Genomic DNA, 26,978 nt, shown 5'->3' on the forward strand with positions numbered 1-26,978 from the left:
TGGGACTACCTGGGTGGCACAGGGGGCGTCTGGGGCACCTCCAGGCTGATTGGGGTCAGGGAGGCAGCTGTGGAGGTGACAGGCTTCACTAGGAGCCACTGTCCTGCAGACCTTGAGTATTTTCTGCAGGATTTCAGTGTGCCTTGAAATCCCTAGGAACTTAATGGTGGTGAAATCAGCGGAAGCCTGTTCTTTGTTTCGTCTGGAATCTTACTGGGAGTCAGTCGCTGTATCAGAAGCGAAAGGTGCCTCCGGCCCATCAGTCATGGCACCCACACTGTGGTGCCACAGTGACTCTGCTGCCAACCCCTGGCAACGCCATGAGATCTGCCGGGGCGGGCGTGCCCAAGCCTTCACCACACTAAAATGAAGCGTTCTGTTCTCCTCCTTTTAAGTCTCCTTATGTGATGACAGCATCTTACCACTTCAGAAATTTTACAAGTAGGTAGACCTCATTCGTTAGAAAAGGAGGGGGTGCTATGAAGCGCCTGTCATCAGTCTGGGGCACTGGGTTGAGTGGCACTGAGAACCACTGACCAGTCACTAGACGGGGCTTCTGCCATTCTCTGGAAGGTGAGCACGCCCCCTAGGCTCCCCATTTTCGCCTTGCTGATTCTGACTTGGACTGAGCTCCAGTGACACCCGCTCTGGGAAGCCTTCCCCAGGCCTCCACACCAGACCCAGCGCCCTGTGCTCCCGCTGCTCCGGGCAACCCAGCTAGCCACTGAAAGGAACCTGCATGTCCGCCTCCCGCCTCCCACGGGGCCACGGCACTTACTGCTTTGGGAGCCACATAGGATCCCGACAAGGTGCCCACGCCACTGGTCAGGTCAAAGAGATCACTCAGGCCACTGCCCATGGGCGCTCCTAGGTTAGCTGGTACTGCTGCTGCTGGGGGTGCCACGAAGCTGGGGGCTCCGATCTAGAGGGAGGGGAGAGGGGTCAGAGGCAGGCACGCCAGGGGAAGTACGGCCGCCTGGCCCTTTAGAAGACGGGGGTTGGGCAAGAGGGCGTCCTGCAGGGCTGCCTTCAGGTCAACTCTAAGTTGCAGAAACAAGACAGAGTGAAGCGGGTGGAGAGGAGAGGCCGAGCCCTCCCGTGCCCTACAAGCCCCGAGAGGAAGAGCTGGGCACGCTCACAAACTGACAGCCCAAGGATAAAAGGGGTACTCAACACAGTGCTATGAGGGGGCCGTGCTCAGAGACTGGAGCACACCCCAGGGTGTCAGAGAGGGCTTGTGGGGGCCTCCGGATGACAAAGTAACTTCATCGGAGGGTGGTGAGGGTGGGCCGACGGCCCTGACACCCCCCGCCCTGGGACGCCCGGCGGGTGATCGAGGAGCAGCAGGACGAAGGCTTGGTGGCACAGGGTTGAACCGTACCCCTTCAGGCTCATCCCCCATCTCCCAGCAGAAGCAGGCAGGGTGAAGAGAACAGGCAGCCACATGCAGAGGGAAAGCCAAGAAGAAGACACAGAGAGACAAGACAAGGAGAAAAGAGGCAGAAGGTTAGTCACAGCTGTTCCACCCGACCCTATGGGGCCTGTGCGAGGCTGCAGCAGCCTAGGAGGGCCCCAGGTCTCTATGACGGGCAGCCCCCCCGCACCCCCAGCCCCACTCGACACCCTCGTCCTTCTGACCCTTCCCTGTGCTGTGGCCTTGGGGACCTGAGCCGGGCATGGCCAAGTGACAAGGGCCCAGGTGCCACCTCCACCTGGCTCTCCGGCTGCCTGAAGAATCCCAAGGAAACAGCAGGCCTTCTTACCACCGCCTTCACAAGGGAGGGGCTGTCCCACCCTCTCATGGGCCTCTCTCAGGCCTGCTGGGCAGCTACACCAATCGGTGCCACGTGTGGGGGAGCGGATGCAAGGGTGGCTCCCCCAGCCTTACAGGGCCAAGGTGACTCAGAGGGTAAGGGAGAACAGCCCCCAGGACTCTTGGGGTTCAGCAGCCTGGCAAGGGGCTAAATCCCGTGCCTGCCACTTAGGAGCTGTATGCGCTAGGCAGGACGGCCACCTGACCGCTTTACGCCCCAGCTTCTCACTGATACGGGAGCTACATGATCCTTGGATGGCGTCTGGCAGAGAAGGCGTTCCTGATCCCTCCCTGAAGACCACCATCAACCTCGTCCGGGGGCCCAGGACGTACCAGGCTGTCAAGGCCACCGCCAAGCAGGTCCACGGCGCCCATCTGCACCGCGGAGGTGGCCAGGGGCGGGCCGCTGACTGGAGGCCCGAGGTCCAGGTTGAGGAGGTCACCCAGCAGGTCGCCCTGCGTGGGGACGGCATCCAGCTGCTCTCCGGGGGGCGCTCCAGCTGGGGCCGTCTCTGGGCTCTCCGTGCTCTCGCTCCTGCCAGGACGTGGGGAGAGGCTCAGCAGGGCCAGAAGCGGTGCCGTCTTGGGGAGGCCAGACCCCATCTCCGGGATCCGCCCCCAGGAGAGGCACCGGGCCTCCTCACTGTCCCGGGAGCCTGTCTACACCCCACTTCCTCCCCTTCCCATGCCTGATCCATCTTGTTCTGGGCTAAGGGGAGGGAGCGCCGTCTGTATTCCCCAACTCAGTCCACTTTAAAGTCCCGGAGAACAGGACAACCCAGGCCAGAAAGCCGTGGGAGCCGCGGGGGGAGCACCTGAGCAGAACGGGGCTCTGGAAGCGGGCAGAATTGGGTTGAGCCCAGCTCTGCTGCCTGCGCTCTTCACCAGGCTCTTAAGCGCTCTCTGCCTCTGGTCCCTGTCTCTTCAGGGAGGACTTCCCTCAGAGCTGTTGTCACCTAGGCCACACCATGTATGCAGTGAGCATTCACTAGGGTCGCTAGAATCGTAATTCTGCTCAGACTCAGGTGAGAGCACTGTGCTACTGAACCAGGGAAGTGGGCCAGTGACTGGCCCCCGGACTCACGAGGCGGTGCGGGGCGGCAGGCTCTTGTGCACGACGCCCCGGCCCCCCTCCACGAAGGCACTGGGCGGCTTGTGGTAGACGGAGGCCAGTGTGCCGATGTAGCAGATGAGCTCGTCCAGCAGCGTGGGCTCAATGAGGTCTGTCTCCTCGGAGATGAGCGGCTTCTCAGCCAGCACCACCTCCTTGGCAGCCACGGGGTCCGTGGAGAGCAGGCGCCAGTAGATGTAGCCACGGTCCCGCAGGTCTGGGTTGTCTGAGTCCTGGGAGGTGACGAGAAGGGCGTGAAACGCTGCGCACGTGGGTGATGGGGAGGGGAAGCCCACAACAGGGGGTCACAGGGTCGCTAACTTGACTGCCTGAGTGCTGGTGGGAGCCTGCCCCTTTAGGCACAGAGCAGACACAGCCCAGCCCCCTGGTTTCCCCTCAGGCCAGCCTGCCCCTGCCTCTGCTCCCTGCCCTCTGTGGGAGGCTGGCTCAGCATCGCCCCCATCCCCGCCTGCCCTATCTGTCTGACTGAGCTCCCTGAGCTGGGGATTAGGGGCAGGACTCCCGGTCTGGCTCCCTGGGTGGACCAAGGGCTGCGATGGGCACTGCAGGGAGGCCACACCCACCTGCGTGGCCAAGCTGAGGACCTGCTGCACCAGCTCCTGGGTCTCTGTCGGCTTCTTCAGAAAGAGCTTCACGATAGCCGTCAGCAGCTGCAGCTGCACCTGAGGAGGACGGAGAGGAGGCGAGGGGGGAGGGTGAGCTCCGGGTGGGGACCACAGGGAACCAGAGGAGGACCTCAGAGACCAAAGGGGCGTTGAAAGGCCGAGAGCAGCTCTCCTGGGTCTGGGCTGGCCACGCAAACAGGCCAGGCGCAGTGGGGTGGCTGTGCTGAGTAGTCTGGACCTTGGCCCGAATGGTCAGGAGGACCTGGCCGTGGAGCTTTGCAGAGCCCCAGGCCGGCTGGGGACTGCTGCCCAGCGCTAGGGCCCCAGAAACCCATCAGGGCTCTGGGTCCACGACCTTCAGGAACTCAGCTCATGAGGGCAACACGTGTGCCTGGTGTGCTTACCAGAGACCACCTGCCAACGAGTGGACCAAGTGCCAGAGAAGCTGAGCGGACGGGGGCAAATGGGCCCGTGGAGCCTTCCTCCCGAGGTGGAACCCTGCCCGGCCCCCGGCAGCCCCACCTCCCACCCGCCCTGTCTGCACCTGAGCATGCCTCCCGCACCCCCTCCCCGCTTCCGCAGTTCCAGCCCCCCTCACCGGTGCCGCCCCACAGTGCTGGCAACACTTTGCAGCCCCCTGGCCGCTCTGTGGAGCCCCTGAGGGCGGAGTTCGAGTCTGTCCCTGTTGCATCCCTGGCTATCGTTCACTCCAGAGTCTGGCAAAATATAGGCACTTAAGAGAAATTTGCCAGAAAAAAAACCAAAATTTGCTGACTAAAAGCACACCTCTGAAAGAACAGTTCTCCGCACACAGCCCTTCCTTAGCCCCATCCCATTTTGTCAGCCCTGGCACAGGAAGACAACCAGAGGCTCCCCAGATGGTGCCAGGGACGGGCCTGCAGCAGAAGGGCGGTGGTGGGGCTGGCAGCAGCTTCTGGGCCCATCCAAAGGCTGGCACTTATGGAAACAAGCGGCAGAGCTGCCGCTGCGCAGGGTGGGCGGATGCCGGGAGGAGTCCCTCCAGAGTCCCTACGATCTGGGGACACAGCGGCCAATGGCGGAGGAGCAGGCTGGCTGTCTCCAAGGCCAGAGGTGGCTGGGCACTGGCTTCCAGACCTGGCTCAAGTCCCTGGCCGGGTAGCTGGCAGAAGGCCACTCACCCTCAGCTGGTGAGGGAGAGTTGGGCCCACTTCAGGGGTTCTGGGGGCCCGGAAGACACAAGCCGTGGCGGCCAACTTGGAGCCAGACCGAGACAGCACTTCCTCTGAATGCTGACTTCATCACTTCCCAGCCGGTGACCCTGGACAAGTCACTTAACTGCTGAGGCTGCTTCCTCCTCTATAAAATGGATGCAGTGCCTCACAGGGTTGACGGGAAGTCAATGAGACAACAAACGGAAAGAACTGTGTCCTCTGCCCAAGGCACAGCAGCGGTCGTGGCTGTTGTCAACACCACAACCGCCACACACACCAGGTTCTCCCCAGCCCCGGGCTGCTGGCTGCTGGCGCTCATTCACCCCTGTCCGTCTGCTGTGCTCCCTGGACCAAGGCTGAGTCAGCTCCCTGCCTAGCTCCGCTCCCCCAACAACACACTGAGGCCCGAGTCAGCCTGCAGCTCAGGGCTGTTGTTCAGCTGCTAAGTCGTGTCTGACTCTCTGTGACCCCATGGACTGCAGCATACCAGGCTCCTCCATCCTTCACCATCTCCCAGAATTTGCTCAAATTACAATCCATTGAGTTAGTGATGCTATCTAACCATTTCATCCTCTGTCGTCCCCTTCTTTTGCCCTCAATCTTTCCTAGCATCAGGGTCTTTTCCAATGAGTCGACTCTTTGCATCAGGTAGCCAAAGTATGGAGAAGGCAATGGCACCCCACTCTAGTACTTTTGCCTAGAAAATCCCATGGACGGAGGAGCCTGGTGGGCTGCAGTCCATGGGGTCACTAGAGTCGGACACGACTGAGAGACTTCACTTTCTTTTCACTTTCATGCATTGGAGAAGGAAATGGCAACCCACTCCAGTGTTCTTGCCTGGAGAATCCCAGGGACGGGGAAGCCTGGTGGGCTGCCGTCTATGGGGTCGCACAGAGTCGGACACGACTGAAGTGACTTAGCAGCAACAGCAGCAAAGTATTGGATTTTCAGCATCAGTCTTTCCAATGAATATTCAGGGCTGATTTCCTTTAGGATTGACTAGTTTGATCTCCTTGCTGTCCAAGGGACTCTCAAGAGTCTTCTCCAACACCACAGTTCAAAAGCATCAATTCCTTGGCGTTTAGTCTTCATGATGGTCCAACTCTCACATCAGTATGTGACTACTGGAAAAACCATAGCTTTGACTATACGGACCTTTATTGGCAAAGTCATATTTCTGCTTTTTAATATGCTGTCTAGGTTTGTCATAGCTTTTCTTCCAAGGAGCTAGTGTCTTTGAATTTCATGGCTACAGTCACCATCTACAGTGATTTTGGAGCCCAAGAAAATAAAATCTGTCACTGTTTCCACTTTTTCCCCTTCTATTTGCCATGAAGTGATGAGACTAGATGCCATGATCTTAGTTTTTTGAATGTTGAGTTTCAAGCCAGCTTTTTTACTCTCCTTTTTCACCCTCACCAAGAGGCCCTTTAGCTCCTCTTCACTTTCTGCCATTAGAGTGGTGTCATCTGCATATCTGAGGTTGTTGATTATTTCTCCTGGCAGTCTTGATTCCAGCTTGTGATTCATCTAGACTAGCATTTCGCATGATGTACTCTGCATACAAGTTAAATAAGCAGGGTGACAGTACACAGCCTTGTCATACTCCTTTCCCAATTTTGAACCAGTCAGTTGTTCCACATCTAGGTCTAACTGTTACTTCTTGACTCACATACAGGTTTCTCAGGAGACAGCTAAGGTGGTCTGGTATTTCCGTCTCTTTAAGAATTTTCCACAGTTCGTTGTGATCCACACAAAGGCTTTAGTATAGTCAATGAAGCAGAATTAGATGTTTTTCTGGAAGTCCCTTGTTTTCTCCATGATCCAACAGATGTTGGCAGTTTGATCTCAGCCCCTCCCCTTCCCACAGCTGGAGAGGCTTAGGAGCCAGGACAAGGGGGCTCAAAAAACAATCTAAAGTAAGTTCCCAAATCTCAAAGCACTAAGTAGTTTATAAAAGCTCTGAACTTGCTTCCCATGAGGCAAAGGAAGCAGGCAGTTTACACACACCAAGTCTGAGGATGCCCTAGGCTGGCCAGGAGACAAGGAGAGGGGCCCCCCTCCCCCTACGATGGGAGTGTAAACCAGAACCGCCTCTGTGCCAGGGCAGTCCGGACTGGCAATGCACAGGCCTTCCTACCAGCACCATGCTCCTAAGAACCCGTCCTCCAGCTGTACCTGCAGGCGAGCTTCCCACAGCTCGCTCCCAGCAGAGCTGTTTAAAAGAGCAGAAGGCTGGACACCTAAATACCAGTCAGGGACCCTGCTTAAACAGGGTCCTTCTGCATGAAGCTAGGAAGCTGTAAAAAGCTCTCACAATGTCATGGCTTTCAGACGTATTTTTAAGGAAAAAATACAACCTGCTGATCAGTTTGAATTTGCATGGTTTGTTATAAGTAATATTTAAAAATAAGTGAGAAGGAAATATATAAACAGTTGGTCCTTGTGATTCACACAGGACACACCTGCAAATCTGTCTGCTTGCTAACACTTACTCATGACCCAGAAACCCATGCTTATGGCACCTTCACAGTCATTCACAGATGTGCAGAGCAGCGAACGTGTGCGTTGCCTGACGTACAAGCTCCTGGCTGAGGTCAAGTGAGGTGGTGCTTGGTTCTCATCGTAAATGTGCCACGTTGTCCACAGCTTGGGGCCTTTTGTTGGTGATTTTGCTGTTTACAAGGGGCCCACCCCACCCCAATATAGAGCTGGAGAGCTGTCTGGGGCTCCTAAGGGCAGGAACGCTGAGATATGCCTTTGGAGAAAATACATGTGTCAGATGAGCTTTGTTCAGATGTGAGTTACAGCTGCTGGCCATGAGTTCAATGCTAATGAATCAATGGAACATATTAAGCAAGGTGTCTTTAAACAGAAACACACGTAAAACGATGTTTCTCTTGACCAGTAGATAAACGTGCAGTGACTGAAGGCGTGTAGAAACACGATTCTATTTCTTCTGGGAGCAAGGGTTTAGCTTACTAAATCAGAATTTGACTTTATGGAATGTTAAGTATCACAAGTGATAAAAATTGACTATTTTTTGTCTCTGTAGAGGAACTGGCTGGTGTGTTCCTAAACTCGTTCTCTCTGGAAGCAAACCCATCCACCCTCCCCCCAGAAACCAATGAGTAACATGGTGCTTTCCGGGAGGAGAACTCAAGGCCAGGAGAGTGGCAGGAAACAGGATTTTCACTACATATCCTTTCGTGTCTTTTAGGTTTTGACCTGAGTCAATGTAGCACCTATCCAACCATAAATACTAAAGTAAAACAAAGTCAGGACTTCCGTGGTGGTACAGTGGATAAGAATCCACCTGCCGACGCAGGAGACAAAGCTTTGATCCCTGCTCCAGGAAGATCCCAAAGCCCCGGGGCAACCAACCTCACACCTCACAACAAGAGAAGCCAGCGCAATGGGGAGCCCATGCCCCAAAACAAGAGAAGCCAGCGCAATGGGGAGCCCACACACCGCAGCTGGAAAGTAGCCCCAGACTACTGCACTAGAGAAACCTGCATGCAGCCATGAAGATCCAGCAGAGCCAAAAATAAATTAACAACAACAACAAAACCAGAAACGTCTGCAGCCTTCAGAGTCCTCCGCCACAGATTGTCCTCAGGAGCGCCCCTTAGGCACCACAGTGAGGGACGAAAGGGACCACGCCTGTCTCCCGTTCACCTCTCACATGAACGTCCACACGGTGAGGGTGGTGTCAGGAGGGCAGGGCCCTGAGGCCCGTAGGGGCGCCTCACCTGGGTGCTCTCGTCATGGAAGCCCTCCAGGAAGCTCTCCAGTAGCTCATCCGCGTTGTCTATCCGCTCGGCGTACTCGCCCACGATCCAGATCATGGCGGCTCGCGCCTCGGGCTCGTCCAGGGAATCTAGGTTCTCACACAGCGTGGCAATCACGCTCTCGTACCTGGAGATCAGGGCGCAGTGGTATGTGAGCACCGAGGGTGCCCGGGCCGCCCGTGAGGGGCAAGAGACACGGGCAGCTACTCTACGAAGAGCCCGAGAGGCTGGTGGGAAGAGGATACCGAGCTTTGTCCTTTCCACCTTGGTTCCTGTTTGGGCCTGGGGCGCAGAGCAGCAGGGAAGTGAGGAAGAGGGAGCGCTCCCCGTGCTCCTCCTCCCTCCCCCTCGGCCCCAGAACTGCAGCGCCCTGACAGGCAGGAGCAGTGGCCACGCACTTGTTGGGGTACTTGCGGAAGATGTCCTTGATGACCACGATGGCCTCCTGAACCACGTAGTTGACCTTGGTCTGGATGAGGTCGAGCAGCGTGCTCACGCAGCGCTCGGCGGATTGCTGTGTAGGGAGAGGAGAGCATGGGCCAGGCCTCCCCACACCCCCTAACTCCAACACACTATGTTAGACTGTGGGAGTGACTCCTCACTGCCATCAGAGGCATCAAAGGGGAAATGTCTTGAGAGGCTGGGCTCAAGGCACCCCTTGGCCTCCAGGGACCCGTTTAAGGAGAGTCAGGTCAGCAGCCCAAGAACATCTCCAGAGGCAGAGAACATGAGGGATGAAGGGCCAGGACACAGCGGTTTCAGTGACCCTTGAAAATATGGAAAAAAGGGCACACAGACGGTTGAATTGTGAAACTGGCCAAAACATTCAGCAGGCAGAGCCCCCTGCCCCAAGGTCCATGAAGTGAAAGCTAAGTCTGCTGGGGCCACCATCAGCTTGGGCTGCCCCACCCTCTGCGCTAACGCTGCAGGAGATCCCATGATGATGATGGGCTGATTTCACCTGCAGCAACTCAGAGGCCCAAGGAAGATTACAGATGAGGAGGAGCCAAATCTGTACCACGGGGGCCTGCAGGGCTCCAGCTGTGACCCTCAGGCCCTGCCAGGTCGTGAAAAGCCGACAGATTCTGTTTGAATCAGACTTGTCTCCCGGTTTCGGACCCCTTGCCCTTCCTCCTTCCTCCCACCCAGGACGGTCTCAGAGGCTCACCTCCACCTTGATGGCACAACGGCCGATGGCTCGCACAGCCTTCCGTACAAAGTCCACGTCCACCTCGGTTGCGTACTCTTTGAGCTCCGCCAACACCTGGGTCCCAGACAGAGGAGATGGAGTTGGGGGGATCTGGCAGGGCGCTGTCCCGGAACACCCCTGGGCTTGGGGTGCGCACAGACACGAGCCCGATGGGATCCTGCCTCCCGTTCAAGGTGGGAGTCCTGAGGGAGGGAGGGAGCTCTCGGGTGCCCCAAGAGGAAACCAGGAAGGATGACCTGTCAGGGCTGGACAAGCCTTGTTTCGGGTGATCTAGCTAACGCATCCACTTTGATGGGCAGATAATAAGTGACAACAGAAAGAACAGGCTCCTTAATCACAAAAGTACCCGATAACATTCATGGAGAGCTTTCTTATGAAGCCCAGGGCCCAGACACCACCCTCTGCCGACCTGGGCGATGTTGGCCTGGGAGGCCAGGCGGATCATGATGTCCAGCTTCTCCAGCTTCACATAGATGGGGTCGTTGTACTTCACGAAGAACACCTTCATCTCGTGCTTCAGGACCTCAGGCCTGGGGGTGGGCGAGGGCGCCCAAAGAGCAAACAGCGGGTCAGGGGCCTCTCACATCTGCTGGGACATTTCTGGGGTCAGATGTGGAGCCTGACATCCATGAAGCCAGTGACTCCTGTGGCCACACACTCCTGTGCAGGGGCCCTGCCCAGCGCCTGCCTGTCCAACCACATCCCAGGAAGGGAAGCAAGAAACACTTCACATTCAGGAGGTCACAGGCACCCGGCGACGGGCTTGGAAGTCAGGCCTCAGTTTCAGTTCTAGCTGGTGACCTCAGGCCCGCCTTCTCACTCATGAGACGGGGTGCATTCTGTCAGAAATGTTACCATCGCAGGCCTGCGCTACTAGTCCTAGAGAGGCCTGGTGTCTGGGAACCTGGCTCTCGAGAGTGCCCCCACTGTTCCCGAGTAGGACACAGGAGGTTGACTGCCTTAACTGACAGGGGAGGGAGCTCAAGAGGCCAGCGCGAGGACTCCTCCAGACGCCGCCTGGCCTTCTCCCTACGGTCCAGCTGTAGAGCCCCACCAGGCCGATAAACCACAACTATGGGGCCGATACGCCACCTCCTGTGAGTCCTTCTAGTGAATCTCTGAATGCACGTGTGGGGGTCCTGGGGACCCCAACCTGGATACCTACAAGAGAGGTAGATGCCAAGCGCCTGGCATGATGCATGCCTGCCTCAGAGAAGGCACTCGTTGTCAGAAGTGTCTACGCCCCTCCCTCAACCGGCGCCCCCCCGCCTCCTTTTCCCAGCTGTGGGAACCTGATGGGGAGCGGCCTGCCCTGGGCCACACGCCGAGTGCTAATCGGGGAGCGAGCGAGATGAGAGTCACCACCCCTCCCTGGCTCCCACTTCCATGGCCTTTCCAAAACAGAGAGGAGGAACAGAACGGTGAAGAGGGGAGAAGACACAGCGGGAGAGCTGGGCAGGCTGTGGTGGGGTGGGAGGGCTCCTGGCGAAGCAGGGGCCTTGGTCGTGCTGGGGGGTGGGGGGCAGTGGGGTCCTGCACTGGACGGCTGGAGAGGTGGTTTCCGCCACCAGGACTCGGCACTAGCTGCCCAGCGCACGTGGGGCCTGGGTCTGGTGGTGTCTCAGTATCAGGCTCAGCACCTTGGGAACTTGGCTTGTTAAATAAAACCCGCACAGGGAGCCCCTCCTGCTGATCGGGCTGCACAGGCCATGACACCTCACCCGCCCCACCCTGCAACTACGACTCTCGTCTCATTCTCTCCTTAGACACTCAGACAGCTTTCCCAAATTTACCTCCCAAACCTCTACAAATGTCCCAACTCCCCTGACGCTTCTGGGACCTGAGGCGCGTGCTCAGAACCAGACTGAGGCTACAAGGACAGGGAGCCTGTGCGGTCTTCCGAGAGAGAACGTGTACGAGAGGTGCTTGTTCTGCCCACGAATTAGCTGCTGATGGACCTGTTTGACCAGAGAGGCTGGAAGCTGAACTGCAGAGTCTGCCCTGCCCCACCCCCAGCACGGAGCTGCCGGGCCCATCCCAGGATGGTTCATGGCTTGCTCGCCCCAGCCACCCCCGGGCCTTCCCTTAGGAGCAGCGGCTCACTGCTGTGGTCATCCCTGCGGGGTGGAGAGAAACGGGTGCTCTGCACTCTGAGCGGCCCTGAGGCTGATGTAGAGTCCATGTCGCCCTCCAGCCTCCAGAGCTTGGACTCCTTCCCCGGGAAAAACACTCGCACACACACCACCCTACACCCTGCTTCAGGAGGGCTGTGGGGACTCAGACCAGCCACTGTCCATGGTTAAGAAGTGCGCTAGCCTCTACCTGCCCAGGCTAAGCCAAGGCTTCTCAGCCTCTCACTGCTGGCGTTCTGGGGGGACGGAGGGAGCACTCCTGTGCACCAGAGGCTGTGAAGCAGCCTCCCCGCTTCCACCCCTAGATGCCAGCAGCAGTAGCCCCCATGATGACAACCAAGAATGTCTCCAGACGCTGCCAAATGTCCCCTGTGGGACAAAGATACCAGTGGCTAAGAATCCCTGGCTTAAGCTGTTGCGAGGCCCTATCCGCGGCAGGTCGGTTTCCCTTCGGAGCCCTGTTCTCAGCAGAGGCCACCCCTCCCAGCCCTGGCGCACGCAGTGCCCGCGCGCAGCCGCACCGCTACCTTTTCTGCACGATGAGGTTGATGTTTCGCAGGGCCACATACTGCAGCTCGGGCTCGGCCGACAGCAGCGTGACCAGGGGCGGCGCCAGCTTCTTGAGCAGCGTGCCGTAGTAGTCTAGGTCCTTGGACAGCATCTCCATGAACTTCATCAGCACCTTCACAGCCGACAGCACCACGGCAGAGTTGGCGTGGGACAGCCTGGGGGTGACCCGCTCACAGATGCTGTGGTCCATTCCAAGGGGGCAAACAGGAGAGACAAATGGGGGAAGCGCCCTGTTTTTAGTCATCAAGATAACACGTCTTCTGTAGGAGGGAGATCTAGATGCCGGTCCTCTTTCCTGTAGGTCAAAACCACTTGGAGCCTCAGTTTCCTCATCTGAAACATGGGAGAGGATGATGCCAGCTGCACATGGTTGCTGGAAGCTTAACTGAGACATGCGTGTCCAGCACTGAGCACAGTGCCTGGCAGTCAGTAAATACCGGAGAAATGTCAACTCCCTGCCTTCTGTTGTGAGGGCTCTCAAAGCGGGAAGGGGACCATGCTGGTTAGCACCAAGAGTTGGGGGAGATCTGGCTGGGAGACCTGTGACCTCCTCCACCTCCCTGGGAACCAGAGACAATGATGAAGCTGCTTTAAAGATGATCACGCGCGGGGGAAGCACCCAGCAGAACCCTAGGCTCCCAGTGGGAGTCAATGAACGGTGGCTCTCACGCTACCCACCTCCTGCCTCAGCCTGCAGTGACCAAAGTCTCGTCAGCGGCCTAAGCAGGCCCTGGGTTCTGTTCTGTGCCCTCAGTGGGCAGTGCGCTGACTGCCTGAAGCAACACCACTTCCAGCCTGGCTCTGTGTCTGAGGACGGTCTGTGGGGCGAGGCCCTGGAGAGAGGCCCACCGGAGGCCTGTGGCCTGGCTTCTGGGAGCCCCCGCCCTAGGGACCTGGCCTGGCGAGGTCTCCCAGCCCCAGGACCCCTCACCTCTGGGCCTCCCGGTCGTCTTTGGGCGTGTAGTTGGCCAGGCAGTCCAGGATGAAGATCTGGCCCCACTCGGTGCACTCGTTCAGGGCTGTGAGCAGCTTGTTGATGGACTGTGGGTTCAGGTCGAGCAGGTTGCTGCTGGGGTGAGACTCGGCGATCTCCGAGAGGGCGGCCACCGCATTCGCCACCACCTGTTGGGAGGGTGGAGGAGGCAGAGGCTAGGGCGCTACCCACAGGCCAGGGCAGCAGGCAGCTCATGACGGTGGCCAGTCAGAGCGCAAACATCCTGAAAGGGGTATGACCCGAAGGGCAGGGTCAGGAGCACCGAGACCCACTGCAGGCACCCGCTCCACTGACTCCTCTGTGAGCTGAAACTAAGTGTACCCACCATTAAAGAAAACCACGACAAGAGAGAGCGGCTCCGAGTTCCTGGCGAGAGAAAGCTACCTAACGCAGAGTCACCCTCTACCAGCCACAGCAGCTCGCGGGGGGCTTGACAACCATGTCTCTCAGAGCCAGAAGCTTCCTGCGGAGCCCCTCGGGGTGGTGGGCACAGCAGGGTCCAGGTGAAGCTCCAGGCCTGTAACCCTTTCCTCCACGAGGGCAGCTGTTCCTACAGCGGGGCTGCGCGGTTTTCAACTCTCCCCTGACCACGCAGTGCTCCACGGCATCCCTGTACTGGCCCCGGGCGCCCACCTGCGATGGGCATCTCAGAGGGACACAGAACGAGATGTCTGGGGGGGCAGGTCGTACGTTCCATTTTAGATACGGCCCCACTGTTCTCCAAACTGCTGCCGTCGCCATGAGGAGCCAGCTCCCCTCCCAGACGTGCCCAATGCCCAGTGCGCCAGGCTACACTACTTCCAGGGTGAGCCTCTACAGCCCTGCGAGAAGTGGTGAAGGGGGCGCCCCTCCCGGTCAGAGTGCTCTGATGTCTTGGTGAGAAGACAGTGATGACGACACAGCCGCTGTGCGCCGGGCTATGCCAGGCACACCGCCTTCCACACTCCCGGCAGCCGCGCAGAATTAGATCTGGCTTACTGAGAAAGAAAAGGGCTCAGGAAGTCAGGCGGCTTGCCTGCAGCCACACAGCTCCTTAGAGAGGCTACACAGAGAAGCTCACTCCAAAGATGGCACCCAAACCACTGCGGGTAGGAGAGCAGCTAGCCCACCTGCACGGCTCTGCCTGCCCAGACCCGGAGCTGCCTGGTGGAGGCCCAAAGCCCAGGGTTTCCCAAGCAATCCTGAGGGTGGCAAAGGTGGCACAGCGGGCGGTAGAGACTCACCATGGGGTTAGAGTCAGAGATGAGGTCTTTGAGGGTGTCCAGGAAGCCCTGGTCCTCTACCAGCTGGGCGTTGATGTCGTGGAGCTTGGCCACGCACACGGCCGCCGTCTTGCGCACGTAGGGGTCCTCGTCCTTCAGGCACTTCCGGAGTGGCTCGCACAGGTACTCTGTGATCTTGTCAACGCGGATGCAGCCCATGGTCCGTACCGCCAGGGCCCGGATCAGGGGGTTGGGGTCCTCACAGTCCTGAGGGGAACCGGCCATTGGCCAGGGGCAGGGGCGGGTTGAGCAACACCAGATGGCTGCTGTGGGGTCTCCCCCTGACTGTGGCCAACAGCACCGAAACAAAGGGTATGTGTGGGCACCTGGGCTTCCCCGGTGGCTTAGGTAAAGAATCCACCTGACAATGCAGGAGACACAAGAGATACCAGTTCAATCCCTAGGTCAGGAAAATCCCCTGGAGAAGGAAGTGGCAACACACTCGAGTATTCTTGCCTGGGAAACCCCATGGACAGAGGAAGCTGCCAGGCCACAGTCTATGGGGTCACAAAGAGTTGACCACAACTGAGCGACTAACACACCCCCACACAGAGGAGCCTCGCATTTGCCAGATACCAGGCTTTGCAGGGTTCCCTCTGATACTCAGAGCAGACAGGTGATACTGTTCCCTTTTCACAGGTGAGGGAACTGAGGCTCTCAGGAGCTCAGCTGGTCACAGAGCAGAGCCATAATCTGAGCTGCATCTACCCAGCACCACAACCCTGTTTTCCTACTGGGACAAAGAACCCCATTCACCCACGTGTGGGTGTCAACCGGGCTGGGAGCTGAGGTTTTAAAGGTGCACAGGGCTAACAATGTGAGTCCCTGCTTATCCTCCACTTGGAGGACAGGACATGCAGGAAGGCGTGAAGTCTAGAAGCGCAGCAAGACGCCCTCAGACACATGCTGCCTTCTGAGCCTGCAAATGACACAGGGCCAGGGGGACCCGCAGGCCTGGAGAGACCTCACGGGGAATGGGTTAGCAGGCTCTATGGCATCTGATTTTCTGGAGACAGTGGGAGCCCTCCACTGGAGGAAGAGCCCCCAGGCGGGGAGTCAGATGGGTGGAAAGGAGCCTCCGTGTTTCTACCCAGGGCAGCGGCGCCACACCCAGGGAGCCTGCGCGGTGAGCAGCCCCCCAGCCCCACCCAGCTCCTCCGCACCTTCACGAAGGTGTTGACGGCCATGATGGCCATGTCGGGCTGACTCTTGGCATAGTTCATCAGGTACAGGTACACCAGCTTCTTCAGCTCCAGGTTGTCTGTCTGCATACAGTTCACCACGTCGGGGAAGAGGGCACTGGAAGGTCAAGCCGCGTCAGTGTGGGGAAGCCCAGAGAAAAGAAGAGGAGGACTCTTCGGGCAGCTGATGGGGGCTGGGGAGGAGGGGGCGTGCAAAGCGGGCAGGAAATGTTAACAGGACTTCCCAGTAAAGGCCGGGCACCAGCTCCGTCACCCTGAGCATCTGTTGGTAGAAACGGAATTACAAAGGGCGATTTTAAAAGCCAAAAAGTCCTTGTTCTTTTCACAAGGCTCATAGATGGGCTCTGGAGTCCATCAGACTTGGCTCAAAGCCAGCTCTGCCTCTTGCTGGCTGTATCAAGCTGGGGAATTTTCTGTATCCCCTGTTTCGATTTTCTCATTTGCGAGAAAGAGAAATAACAAACCCCATTTTGCAGGGCCCTGTTATAACTGAAAGAGACAACTTACTTAAGGACGTCTAGTCCTCGGCACTAAGAAGGCGCTACAGAAATGGAAACAGTCGTTTTTCCTTCTCTGATACTTGACGTGGCCACTTGTATCAGGCTGCTGGCTGCAGAAGGCTTAGGGGAGCAGGGCAGGGCTGGACCATGGACACTACAGGGCACTCACGCACAGGGCTCACACCGCAAGCCAGGCTTGGTGCTCAGGGCTTTTCATATGATCTCCTTTAAGGGCCCTGAGAAGCCTGTAGATTATCCCCATTTTATAGAAGACAAAGCTGAGGCTCACAAATGACAAAGAACTGCCTAAGGTGCCAGGTCTGAGTCCAAAGCCTGTGCTCATGAGTGCTGATATACTGGGCAGAACCCTTCCCAACATGGCACCCACAGTCTCGGGGTCACAGGCTCCTTGAGATGTGAAACATAATTAGTGGTCGGTTTTCTGTCTCTGAAATTATCACCTCCTCTTCTCAATTTTTGTGACTTAATGGGCAAAGACATGGGAACGAAAGTGAGTTTCCTGAGCCTGGACTGATGCGTCACCCTGGAAGATGCCAGGCCAGGAAGGGGGGAGCTGAGAGCCCGCCTCGCTCTCCTGGGCTGTCACACCAGCAGAGGCTCATCGGAGACAGAGGACAAAGGTGCCTCCTCTGTGGCAGGCAGGGGCTCTAACTGAAGGAGAGACGTGGTCCTGGGAGGAATGTGCCTTGGAAGGAGGCCTGGCTTCCCAGCAGACACGGACTCCTCTGCCACTCTGTCCTCCACAGGTTTCTCTGCAGAACTGTTTCTCCTGAGACACTGTCAGGAGGTCCCGTGCTGAGCGTGGCGATGGGACAGGGCAATCCCCGGAGAAGCCTGGAGTAGTGGGGTCCTGCTGAGGGATCTTAATGGGGAGCCGCTCCTTGTTGGCATCCAGGCCTACCAGGCATGGGCTGGAGACCACAAGTGCACAGCAGAGAGGAAATGGAGGAAAGCGCCTGGCTCTGGATCTTAGAAGGGCTGGATGTGAGTCTGCTTCCACCATCACCCAGGCTGCCCACGTGACCACTGGGCACTCATTGTTTCTGGTTTCTTTGGCAGGAAAACCTCCTTACCTACAGAATACAAGGGACTGCCAGGAAGACACCTGAGCAAGCTCTCCGACCCTCAGACACTCTCCAATGCTAAGCGTCATGAAGCCTCACCCGCCCCTGAGGGCCTGCCAGCGTGGCGGGAAGGGACGCACAAGCGCACGTAAGGCGAGGGCAGTCTAGGGAACTCCACCAAGGCCCAGGAGTCAGGACTCGTGCTCTCACTGCCAGGGGCCTGGGTTCAATCCCTGGTGAGGGAATCAAGATCCCGGAAACCAGGCAGTGAGGCCAAAAAACCAGTAATAAAAAGAAGAACGTCGAGAATTTAGAATTAGTGACGGGAACACAGCAAGTGCTGCATATTCAGGGCAGTGGGCTGGCGTCATGAGGGCGGTGGCAGGGTAAATGGAAAACAGGAAGGGACATTCCAGGCTGGGAAGACCGTGAACAGAGGCGCAGCCACAAGTCTACATGTGACCTGCTCCGGCAAGACGCACACGGCAGGGCGGACCTGAACAAGCCCGCCCTGTGGTGGGCTTTCCCTGCGCCGTGTTTATCTCGTTGGTGCAGGATCTGAGGTCCCCGGCCACGGGTGGAACCTGGACCCGTGGCAGTGAAAGCCCTGAGTCTTAACCACGGGGCTGCCAGGGAACTTCCTCATCTGGCAATCTAAAACAGGGGGAGGTAAACTGAAAAATCCAGATTCCCCATTCTTTTAGAAGACCTGGCCCTACCGGGGTCCTCTCCCCAGCAGCAGTGTCCTCCGGGGCTCCTGACGGGGGCGCACCACATTCACTTCGCTGTCCGCTGCCTTCTCAACCCAGCCCACTTCACTTACTCCATGACTGCCTGACCCCGTCAGCATCTGAGCACGTGACCCCTCTGCAAACAAAACCTTCTGTCTGGAAAGGAGGTTTGTGAAGGGAACGACACGAGGGCAGACACGGGTCCCTAGGGATGCCTAAAAGCGGGCATCTGAACCGGGCCCAGGCTCGACAGCCTCCCTCTTCCGGTGCCCCCAGCCGCAGCCGGCCCGCCCCTGCACACCTGACATCTTTGCCCACGGTCATGGACGCGATCACTTTCTTCACCGCCTCCTTCTTCTTCTCCTTCTTGTCACTGTTCAGTTCTGCCTTCAGCTCAAAGATTTCTCCTAAAAAAGGAGGCAGTGTGAGTGACCCATTTCCACCTGCCAGGCAGCGATGCCCAGTCCCCAACCGCCAGAAGAACAGAAAAAAGGCAGGGAAGACACTCTGTGCTGCCCACTGAGGGCAGTTCTGGGTCCTGGGCTTGGTGGGGCAGGCAGCAGAGGATGGAAGCCTGGAGGTCACGCTGAACTGAGGGGAAAGGAACTGTGGAAGCTATGGAGACAAGAACAGTACGGACAGGTCCTGTTCAGCTAGACAGCTAAAACACACACAGAGGGAGGCAGGGTTCTCCTCAGCCACCACACCCAGTGCGGGATGGAACCTGGGGACGTGAGGTTTGAGCGGGGAGGGCAGGATCTGCTCAATTCCCACACATGGCTTTTCCTGTTTTCCTAGAGCCTCGAGTTAAAAGAGCTCACTCAGGGTTTCACTTCCTGAGCCACAAGTGGTGGCTCAGATCTGAAAATGGGGATTCAGCTGGCCCACAAGGGCTCCAGGGCTTGATGATGTGTTCTTAAGAACTTGAGGATCGGAAAAAAGCAGACGAGGAAGCAGGCCGGTTCAGGGCCCTGTTGTGGGCAGGGAGGCAGGTCCCTGACAGCCCTAGGGACGGGGTAAGGGGCAGCCGGCGGAGTGAGACAGGCCTCCTGCCCTCAAGACAGCTGCAGCCTGCCTTCCTGAGCCTTCTTCTAAGCCAGGAGCCTCCGTAACTTATTCCCATGCCTTTCCTCATTTCACCCTCACAATAGCGCCATACTTCCCCTCCTTTGCAGATGAACAAATGGAGAACAGAAGAGGTTCGGGAACTAGACAAGGGACACAGCCGTGAGAAGGAAGGCCAAGATTCAAAACCAGGTTTGCCAGCTCCAGAGTCTGCGTGCTCTGGCCGACCCAGGACATTCGCCCTGCTTCTCTGAACGCGTTTCCTTGTCTGCACTCTCAGCTTCGCTTGGGCCTTGAAGTTTCTCCTGTAACAGTGGCGAAACACTCAGCTCAGTGCCTGGTGCTCAGTGGCCAGCGTGAAAGGTGGCCGTGATTATTACTAACTTGCCACATGACCCTCTTTGTCTGGGCTCCCTTTTTTGTAGGAGCGTCCCCGACTACTCTCTTAAGTTGCCTGGGGTGGGGGTGAAGTAGAAACTATCAGGAGAGGGGGAAGTGCTAGAGGAAGTTCTGGATAGATTTACATGGAAAAAAAAAGAACAGGTATTTTTTCCATTGTTGTTCTTTTTTTTTTTTAAATGACTGAACAATATGGCGTTCAGCAAAGTATCTGTGAGGAGAGGCAGTAAACAGGTTAATCGAGAACGATCAGGCAGCGCAGCCTGGGCAAGGCCACACTGAGGAAATTGCTCAACAGAGCCAGGAGGAATCTGCAGAGCTTGCAGTTCAAACCCAAGGCTCTGGAGCGCTAAGGGGACATATGCCCTTCTCCTCCAGGAGACCGGGGACTATATGTCCCTGACGTGGGATCCAACAGACCCCATGACCCACCCTGAGCCCTGCTGCCCCTGCTTTGTTTGAGATGATTGACCAGCTTCAGTACAACTGGGAGTCAACTGATGGGCTGAGGCCCAGGTCTCCTCAGCCCCAAGAAGGCAGCGCACTGAACCCAGAATTGGCCTGCTTCTGAAATGTCTCCTTCCTGTCATGGGCCCGAATCCAGTCAGGCACCGAGCCCACCTCCTCAGTCACACACCAGGCACCCGCTCCACCCCCAGCAGCACCGCAGCCTTCCTCCCCAGCTCAGGAAACACCATCTCCCATGCGAGCTGTGGTTCTGCCTCCCCAAGCCTCACCTACTTTGATCCTTGATTAGAATCTGACCCAGACCTCTTTTTGCCTAAAACCATCACTGACGTCAAGTTTGGTCCCAGACATTTCCCTGACTTTTTCCTCAAAAGAAACCCACAAAACCCCCACACTGACACCCCAGTACGCTCAGCACTGTTCCCCGGCTCTGGCCTGGTTCACCAGGCCCTGTATACCTCTCCACCTCTCCTTCCATCACACTTTTCAGTAACTTGGGCCAGGCTTCCCTTTCCCTAGATGGACCCTGGGCCCAGCACCCGCCCACCCCCCTCCCTTCCCCCTCTTTACACCTGGCTAGCCCCACACAGGCCACCCCCCCACCAATATCACAGCACCCACAGCCATTTAGAGTGATCACTACTTAATAAACTGTCCTCTCTGCCCACCAGCAAGCAAAGCCAGGCCAGAGACTCCATGTGGCTCCTCCACTGCACACGGCAGACACTCGGGGAAAGTGGCCAGAGAAACGAGTGCCTCATGTGCAGGCCCTGGCTCCGCTGACCCAAGGGCAGACTCTCCTCATCTGTTCAGCAGGCGAGTGCTAGTCTCACTCGGACAGAAGGAAGGAGGAAGGAAGGGCCAGACAGAAAGATGCTTACAGGGTTAAAGCACACTTGTCAGCCACTACAGCAAACTCCACTTCCTGAAAAGCAGAAACAACTCCAACACCCAACAACCCAAGTCTAGCTTAGCAAATTTCAATGCAGCAACTCAACAGACTGAGTCTTCAGAACTGTGGGGAAATGATTACGATAATGTCAGACGAAAAACAGGATATAAACTCTGACTTCAAGCACATAAAACCCGTGCCCAAGGCTAAGTGAGGACCAGATAAGCACAGTTCTCACTGAGGAACTGCTGACAGGGCTGCGTGCTTTCTGTCTTCCAGGGTGTGGAAAAAAGTCCCTCACTGTAGATAACTCAAAGCCATGGGGAACAAAAGAGGACTTTTTTTTCCCTATACTTGGAGCTAATGCCTTTTCCTTCTGGAATTCTGAAGGAAGTGGTCAACTTCTTACACCATCAGCAGTTCAAATTTCCGGATCCACAAGGTTAAAAATGCTCTGTGTGATTCTTGCCACTCATTTCCAGGCCTCCACCCACCCTCACCCCCAACTGCTACAGGGAGCAAGCAGAAATGAAGGGCAGAGAACAAGGAGACGAGCCCACGACGGAACACACAGTACCTTTCTTAGTCGTGGTGAAGTACTTGGAGTCCGTCATTTTGGTCCCTTATCTGTGGCCAGACTCTGCAAGACAGAAGAAAAGGTGACTTGCCCTGTGTTGCATTCGATTTTGATTTCACAAGACGGGAGGATGATCCAGTGCAGGCCTGGCAAGGGAAGAGAGCTTCTCATCTCTTCACTGGGCAAATGAACTGTTGGATAATAGCTGACTGGGTTCTGGAAGGTAACTCTGAAGGATCTATCACAATTTCGAATGTGCATACCCTTTGGCCCAGCAGTTTGACTCCTAGGAATCTCTCCCATGGAAATACCTGCACAGTACCGTCCGTAACAACATGCCACTGGGAATAAATGCCCATGGATAAGGGAATGGCGCCATACTTTGTAAGAGTCCCAGGATGAAAAAGCACTTAACGATCATGGTTACAGCAACTCCTACGCGGTGCTCACTCTGTCTAGCACTGTGTTAAGTGCTCTGCACATGTGAGCTCATCACAGCCTCAGGAAGGTACTATCATTGCCTACAGAGTCAAAAGCGCTTGGAAAATGCCGAGTTTAAAAAGCTAGGGGGGACTTCTCTCCCCAGATGTTTCCAGGCTTCTCTAACAGTAACAGGCATTAAACTTCTCTAGAGAGGGTGGGAGTCGACACCCTGCAAGCTCCACAGCGCTCTCCCAACCTAACTGGTTAGTTTTCTCAAAGCGCCTCTCAGGACACCTCCTAGCATAAAACTCATGGTGTGAAGGGCTGGTCTGCGGCGACAAGGCAAAGAGAGCACCAAGGCCCTCTCGTTCATTCAACGTTTACTGAGCACCTACCACGGAGCCTCGATGGTTCTTCTTGGTCAACATACGACAGATGAGCCACAAAGGAGCCAAGTACCCCGGGTACATGGCAGAGGCTTCTGGGGTTGCTCTAACATTTGTTAAGACGCTATCACTGGGGACCTCCCTGGTGGTCCAGTGGTTAAGGCTCTGCACATCCAAGCAGGGCTATGAGTCTGATCTCTGGTTGGGGGACTAACATCCCATAAGACGTGTTATGTGACAAAAAATAAAAAGCTATCATTTACTGAAGTCCTATTAAAGCCAAGGGCTTTATACCCATTATCTCATTTAATCCTACCAATAAGGTAACTGCTTTTACCCTCTTTTATAGATGAGGAAGCCAAGGCTCAGGGATGTCAGGTAACTTGCCCAAGGTTATGTGGCTTGTAAGTGGCTGGACTGGGAGGCCATTTCGGCTTCCTTTGAGCTCAGCTCCTGTGCTCTACGGATGCAGAATTCTCCTTCCCCGGTGAGGGCAAGGCCAAACCCGGACAGTGGCCTAGGGACTCGGTCCAAAAGTCCGTGAGACTCTCAGCCTCCAGTCCAGCCTACAGTTTCACGTGGTACAGAAAACCACACAACCCAAAAAACAGACATGTGAATGGGGAAACTCACTCACTGTGTCCCTTCTATTGCTCAAACATGTAAACCGTTAACACCTTCTTTCAATTCATTACTCCATGTGGGTGAAATGAAGGTTACTGTTGAGATGGCTGTGAGAGTCAAGCATCATTTCAAAAGTCCCTGGAAGCAAAGCCAACAATAGCTCCCCTCCAGCCCAACTGTACTTTTCCAGTTTAAGCTTCTACTTGTGGCAGGATGGCCACGGGGCTGTTCCCCAACTGAAATGCCCAAAGGTTTTGTTTCAGTAACTGACAGGGAATCAATACATGCTGTGTCTCGGGGCTGCCTTAGAGCCTTTGTGGATCCTGTTAGGATAAAGCAATAAAGGCTTTGCTGACAAAAGTATAAAGAAAAAGACTGAACCCCATATTCCTTTTGCTTTGTCAGGTTGAAAGGGATGATGGCACTTTTCTGAGGGAGCTGCGGGAAAGAGTAGACGACACAGCTGGTGCCTGCGGTCCTGGCAGCAGGAGCTGGGGCTGCAGACAGACCCACGCGAGCAGGACCCTAGTTGGCAGGAACGCGGCCGCATCCGTCCTCTGAACAAGCGTGGCCAGTGTTCAGTCGATTGTTGTTGAAAGAAATGAAAAGTGGTTGTTCAATTAGCCCAGGGAGCCTCGGCCTACTCTCCAATAGCTATTAGGTAACTGTTTAAGCACCCGTTTCCTATAGGAGTTGACGTACGTTAAAAATAATTCCCTTCTGAGCATACAGACAGCCATTTTCTCAGAGAAACCTCCCCAGTCTAGAGGCTCTTTCTGGAGCTCTAAGAATGTGCAGGTGAAGGAGACAATGGCGTCTCTGTCACACAAGAAAAGCTGCCTGGCTTCAGAAGTCACAGGTGATGAGTGCGTCAGCAGAAGCATCCAGAACAGGAGCCCACCTTGTTTCCCAAGGTTCAAGTCAGTCCAAGAAGAGGGAACAATGAAGGCAAGAGGGGTTAAAAATCACAGAAACCAAGGCACAATCGCCTCCAGTATCAAACCCAGAAGGAAGTCAGAGTGAATACAGCGAAAGCTACCTGAGACGTCTCACTTCGGCGCAGCCCAGAAACGTGCTTCTCTGGCAGAGGGGGCTGTCGGGGCTGGCCCCTCATCCGCAGGCGCCACACAGCATCCGGGGCCCTGGAATCCCTGACAGGTCTGCGGTGGACGAAAGCACCCAGGTGGAGGGCAGGGAGGGAGAGCTTCTCTTCGGGGGAATTAAAGAAGGCTGCAGGGTCGGCCAGTGAAACTCTCGGAGATACGAGTCCTCTCACAGGTGCTAAGCAACTCCTCGCAAACTTAACCGCCACGCCGCACGCCTGCTGGCGCTGGCGGCCTCCTCCCTCCGCAGCATCTACTTTGCCTAGCCCTCTGCAGAGGGCCCGGTGGGACTGGGGATGCAGAAACCGTATCCCTCTGAAGTCATTCCGCATACAGGAAATTAAAGCGGAGGAGGAAGGGGAAGACAGGAAGAAATGAAAATGCTGTTGCAAAGCCGTGACAGAGCTCCGATTAAAACCCTCCCCTCACCGGGTAAGACCCCCTGCACCCTCCAGGTGGCTCTACTGAGGGTGGCGACCTGCTTGCGTCCTCTCACCGCAGCTGCCTCTAGGATGTCGGCGCAACAGAGATTTTTCATCCTCTCTGCAGGAGTGGAAAAAAACCCCACGGTTCAGTCAGAGTCTGAGCTCAGGGAAGGCTGGTGCTTTTCTTGGCCCCGCTCAGCCGTCACCAGGCAGCGCGTCCCTAACGAATGCAGGCCATGGGGGCCAAGGCTCTGACCGTGTACCTGAGCCACGACTGAACACAAGCAGCCAATTTAGGCAAGAAAATGCTGAGGGTCTGGATTCCATCTTTGGAAGTGGCAAGGCGCATTAGAACAAGCAGCAACTGGAAGGACTTTCTGTTTCAGAGCCTGCTACAGCCAGTGTGATGAGTCACTTCTGCTAAGGATGCGGCGTTCTAGGCCGGGATACCCCTCAATTTCAGTGTTTACAGGCCGCAGGACGCCTCGAGGGGACGGCGCGGTCCAAACTCAAAGCAGGGCGCGCCTGGGAGGACCGGCTCGCCCCCACTCTGTCCTCCCGCCCACAGCCCTCAGAGGCTGACTTTGATGCCACAATCCCGGGGCTGGGCCCTGCCCATTTCACTTCTTCTTTTAGAATTCTATTGACAGGGCTGCTTCTCCTGCCACTGCTCTTAACGAAAGGAGCGGAGTGAGAAAGCCGCAAACACGGTGGTTTCCTCTTACGTTTCATAAACTATAAAGAAGCTCTTGGTGAGACTCACTGACACGCTGGCCAGGAACAAAGACGTAATGTAATTTAAGAGTGGAAAAAGGAAAGACTAGCTAAAGACTGAATTTTAGCCACTGGAGTTAGGGCTGGGTTTAAGAAAAAAAGTCCTCAACACCTTTCAAATTTTTGAATCATCATCACAAATCTAAATGTAATTTTATGAACAGGAGATTAAAAATATCTTTCTGTGTTTTAAGCTAATACATTATGGGACTTCCCTGGACCACATTATGGGAATTCCCTGGTGGTCCAGCAGTTAAGACTTCAAGTTCCCAATGCAGTGGGCATGGATTCGATTCCTAGTCGGGGAACTAAGATCCCACTGCTGCTGCTGCTGCTGCTGCTAAGTCGCTTCAGTCATGTCCGACTCTGTGCGACCCAATGGACGGCAGCCCACCAGGCTCCTCCGTCCCTGGGATTCTCCAGGCAAGAACACTGGAGTGGGTTGCCATTTCCTTCTCCAATGCATGAAAGTGAAAAGTGAAAGTGAAGTCGCTCAGTCGTGTCCGACTCTTAGCGACCCCATGGACTGCAGCCTACCAGGCTCCTCCGACCATGGGATTTTCCAGGCAAAAGTACTGGAGTGGGGTGCCATTGCCTTCTCTGAGATCCCACTACTATGGCCAAAAAAAAATTTTTAAGAAAATGTTGAATGTATTTCAACTTTTCTCCAAGGTCTCAAATTTACTAAGAGTAATTCACTGAGCTGTTAACGGGGGCTTCCATGATGGCTCAGATGGTAAAGCATCTGCCCGCAATGCGGGAGACCCAGGTTCAATCCCTGGGTCGCAAAGATCCCCTGGAGAAGGAAATGGCAACCCACTCTAGTACTCTTGCCTAAAAAATCCCATGGACAGAGGAGCCTGGTGGGCTACAGTCCACGGGGTCACAAAGAGTTGGACATGATTGAGTGACTTCACACTAGAATTAACTGAGCTGAGGTTAACTTTATTTATTTATTTATTTTTTTTTTTGAGGTTAACTTTAGTTGAAAGTGGCTAGTTTAAAAAATTACAGTACTGGGTACAGAATTGGGGAATACCGTGCAATCATGAAAAAGAATGAGGCAGTGCTGCACATACCTGTGTGCAATACTCTCTAAGCTATTAGGTGAAAAAGAGCAAGATGAAAAACTGGATTTCTATTAACAATTAAAATATTAATAAAACAGAAATACGCAAGTGTTTGCAAATGCATGGACAATCCTTGAGGGTAAATAAGAAAAGTTGAGGGCTTCCCTGGTGGCTTGGTGGTGAAGAATCCATCTGCAAATGCCAGGGACACGGGTTCGATCCCTGCTGCAGGAAGACCCCGTATGCTGAGAAGCAAGTAAGTCCATGTGCCACAACTACTGAGCCTGCGCTCCAGGGCCCACGGGCTGCAACCACTGAGCACCAGCGTCTCAACTACTGAAGCCTGAGCGCTCCAGAATCCACGCTCCACGAGAGGAGAAGACACCACGATGAGATCTCACGTGTCGCAACTAGAGAGCAGCGCCCGCTCACCATGCCTAGAGCAAAGCCTGCACAGCAACGAGGGCCTGGGACGGCCAGAATGATAAGCAAATACAATGTTTAAGTGCCCGTGACCATCAATTAAAAATAAAAACCAGAAGTTGACAGAGG

At 55.8% G+C, this 26,978-nt stretch overlaps 1 protein-coding gene across 9 annotated transcripts in view; it reads right to left on the reverse strand.

Annotated features, from left to right (window-relative positions):
- Positions 1–26,978, reverse strand: part of AP1B1 (adaptor related protein complex 1 subunit beta 1) — a 48,279-nt gene that overhangs the window by 8,485 nt on the left and 12,816 nt on the right. For 4 of the 9 annotated variants that reach the window (XM_061385271.1, XM_061385273.1, XM_061385275.1 and 1 more), the window contains exons 2-16: positions 21,622–21,684; positions 18,522–18,627; positions 15,866–16,001; positions 14,664–14,909; positions 13,378–13,568; positions 12,404–12,625; positions 10,154–10,274; positions 9,703–9,798; positions 8,933–9,048; positions 8,496–8,661; positions 3,509–3,607; positions 2,898–3,157; positions 2,147–2,348; positions 1,382–1,402; positions 779–922 (exon numbers count right to left, since the gene is read on the reverse strand). In XM_061385271.1, coding sequence (XP_061241255.1) covers positions 779–922; positions 1,382–1,402; positions 2,147–2,348; positions 2,898–3,157; positions 3,509–3,607; positions 8,496–8,661; positions 8,933–9,048; positions 9,703–9,798; positions 10,154–10,274; positions 12,404–12,625; positions 13,378–13,568; positions 14,664–14,909; positions 15,866–16,001; positions 18,522–18,627; positions 21,622–21,658 — 2,163 coding nt within the window. In that variant the 5' untranslated portion in view covers positions 21,659–21,684. Of the gene's footprint in view, positions 1–778; positions 923–1,381; positions 1,403–2,146; positions 2,349–2,897; positions 3,158–3,508; positions 3,608–8,495; positions 8,662–8,932; positions 9,049–9,702; positions 9,799–10,153; positions 10,275–12,403; positions 12,626–13,377; positions 13,569–14,663; positions 14,910–15,865; positions 16,002–18,521; positions 18,628–21,621; positions 21,685–24,093; positions 24,446–26,978 lie in introns of those variants that run through there. The other 5 variants (XM_061385278.1, XM_061385277.1, XM_061385274.1 and 2 more) reach the window with 3 other exon arrangements.

Source organism: Bos javanicus, chromosome 17 (genome assembly GCF_032452875.1).
Source record: "Bos javanicus breed banteng chromosome 17, ARS-OSU_banteng_1.0, whole genome shotgun sequence".
Taxonomy (NCBI): domain Eukaryota; kingdom Metazoa; phylum Chordata; class Mammalia; order Artiodactyla; family Bovidae; genus Bos; species Bos javanicus.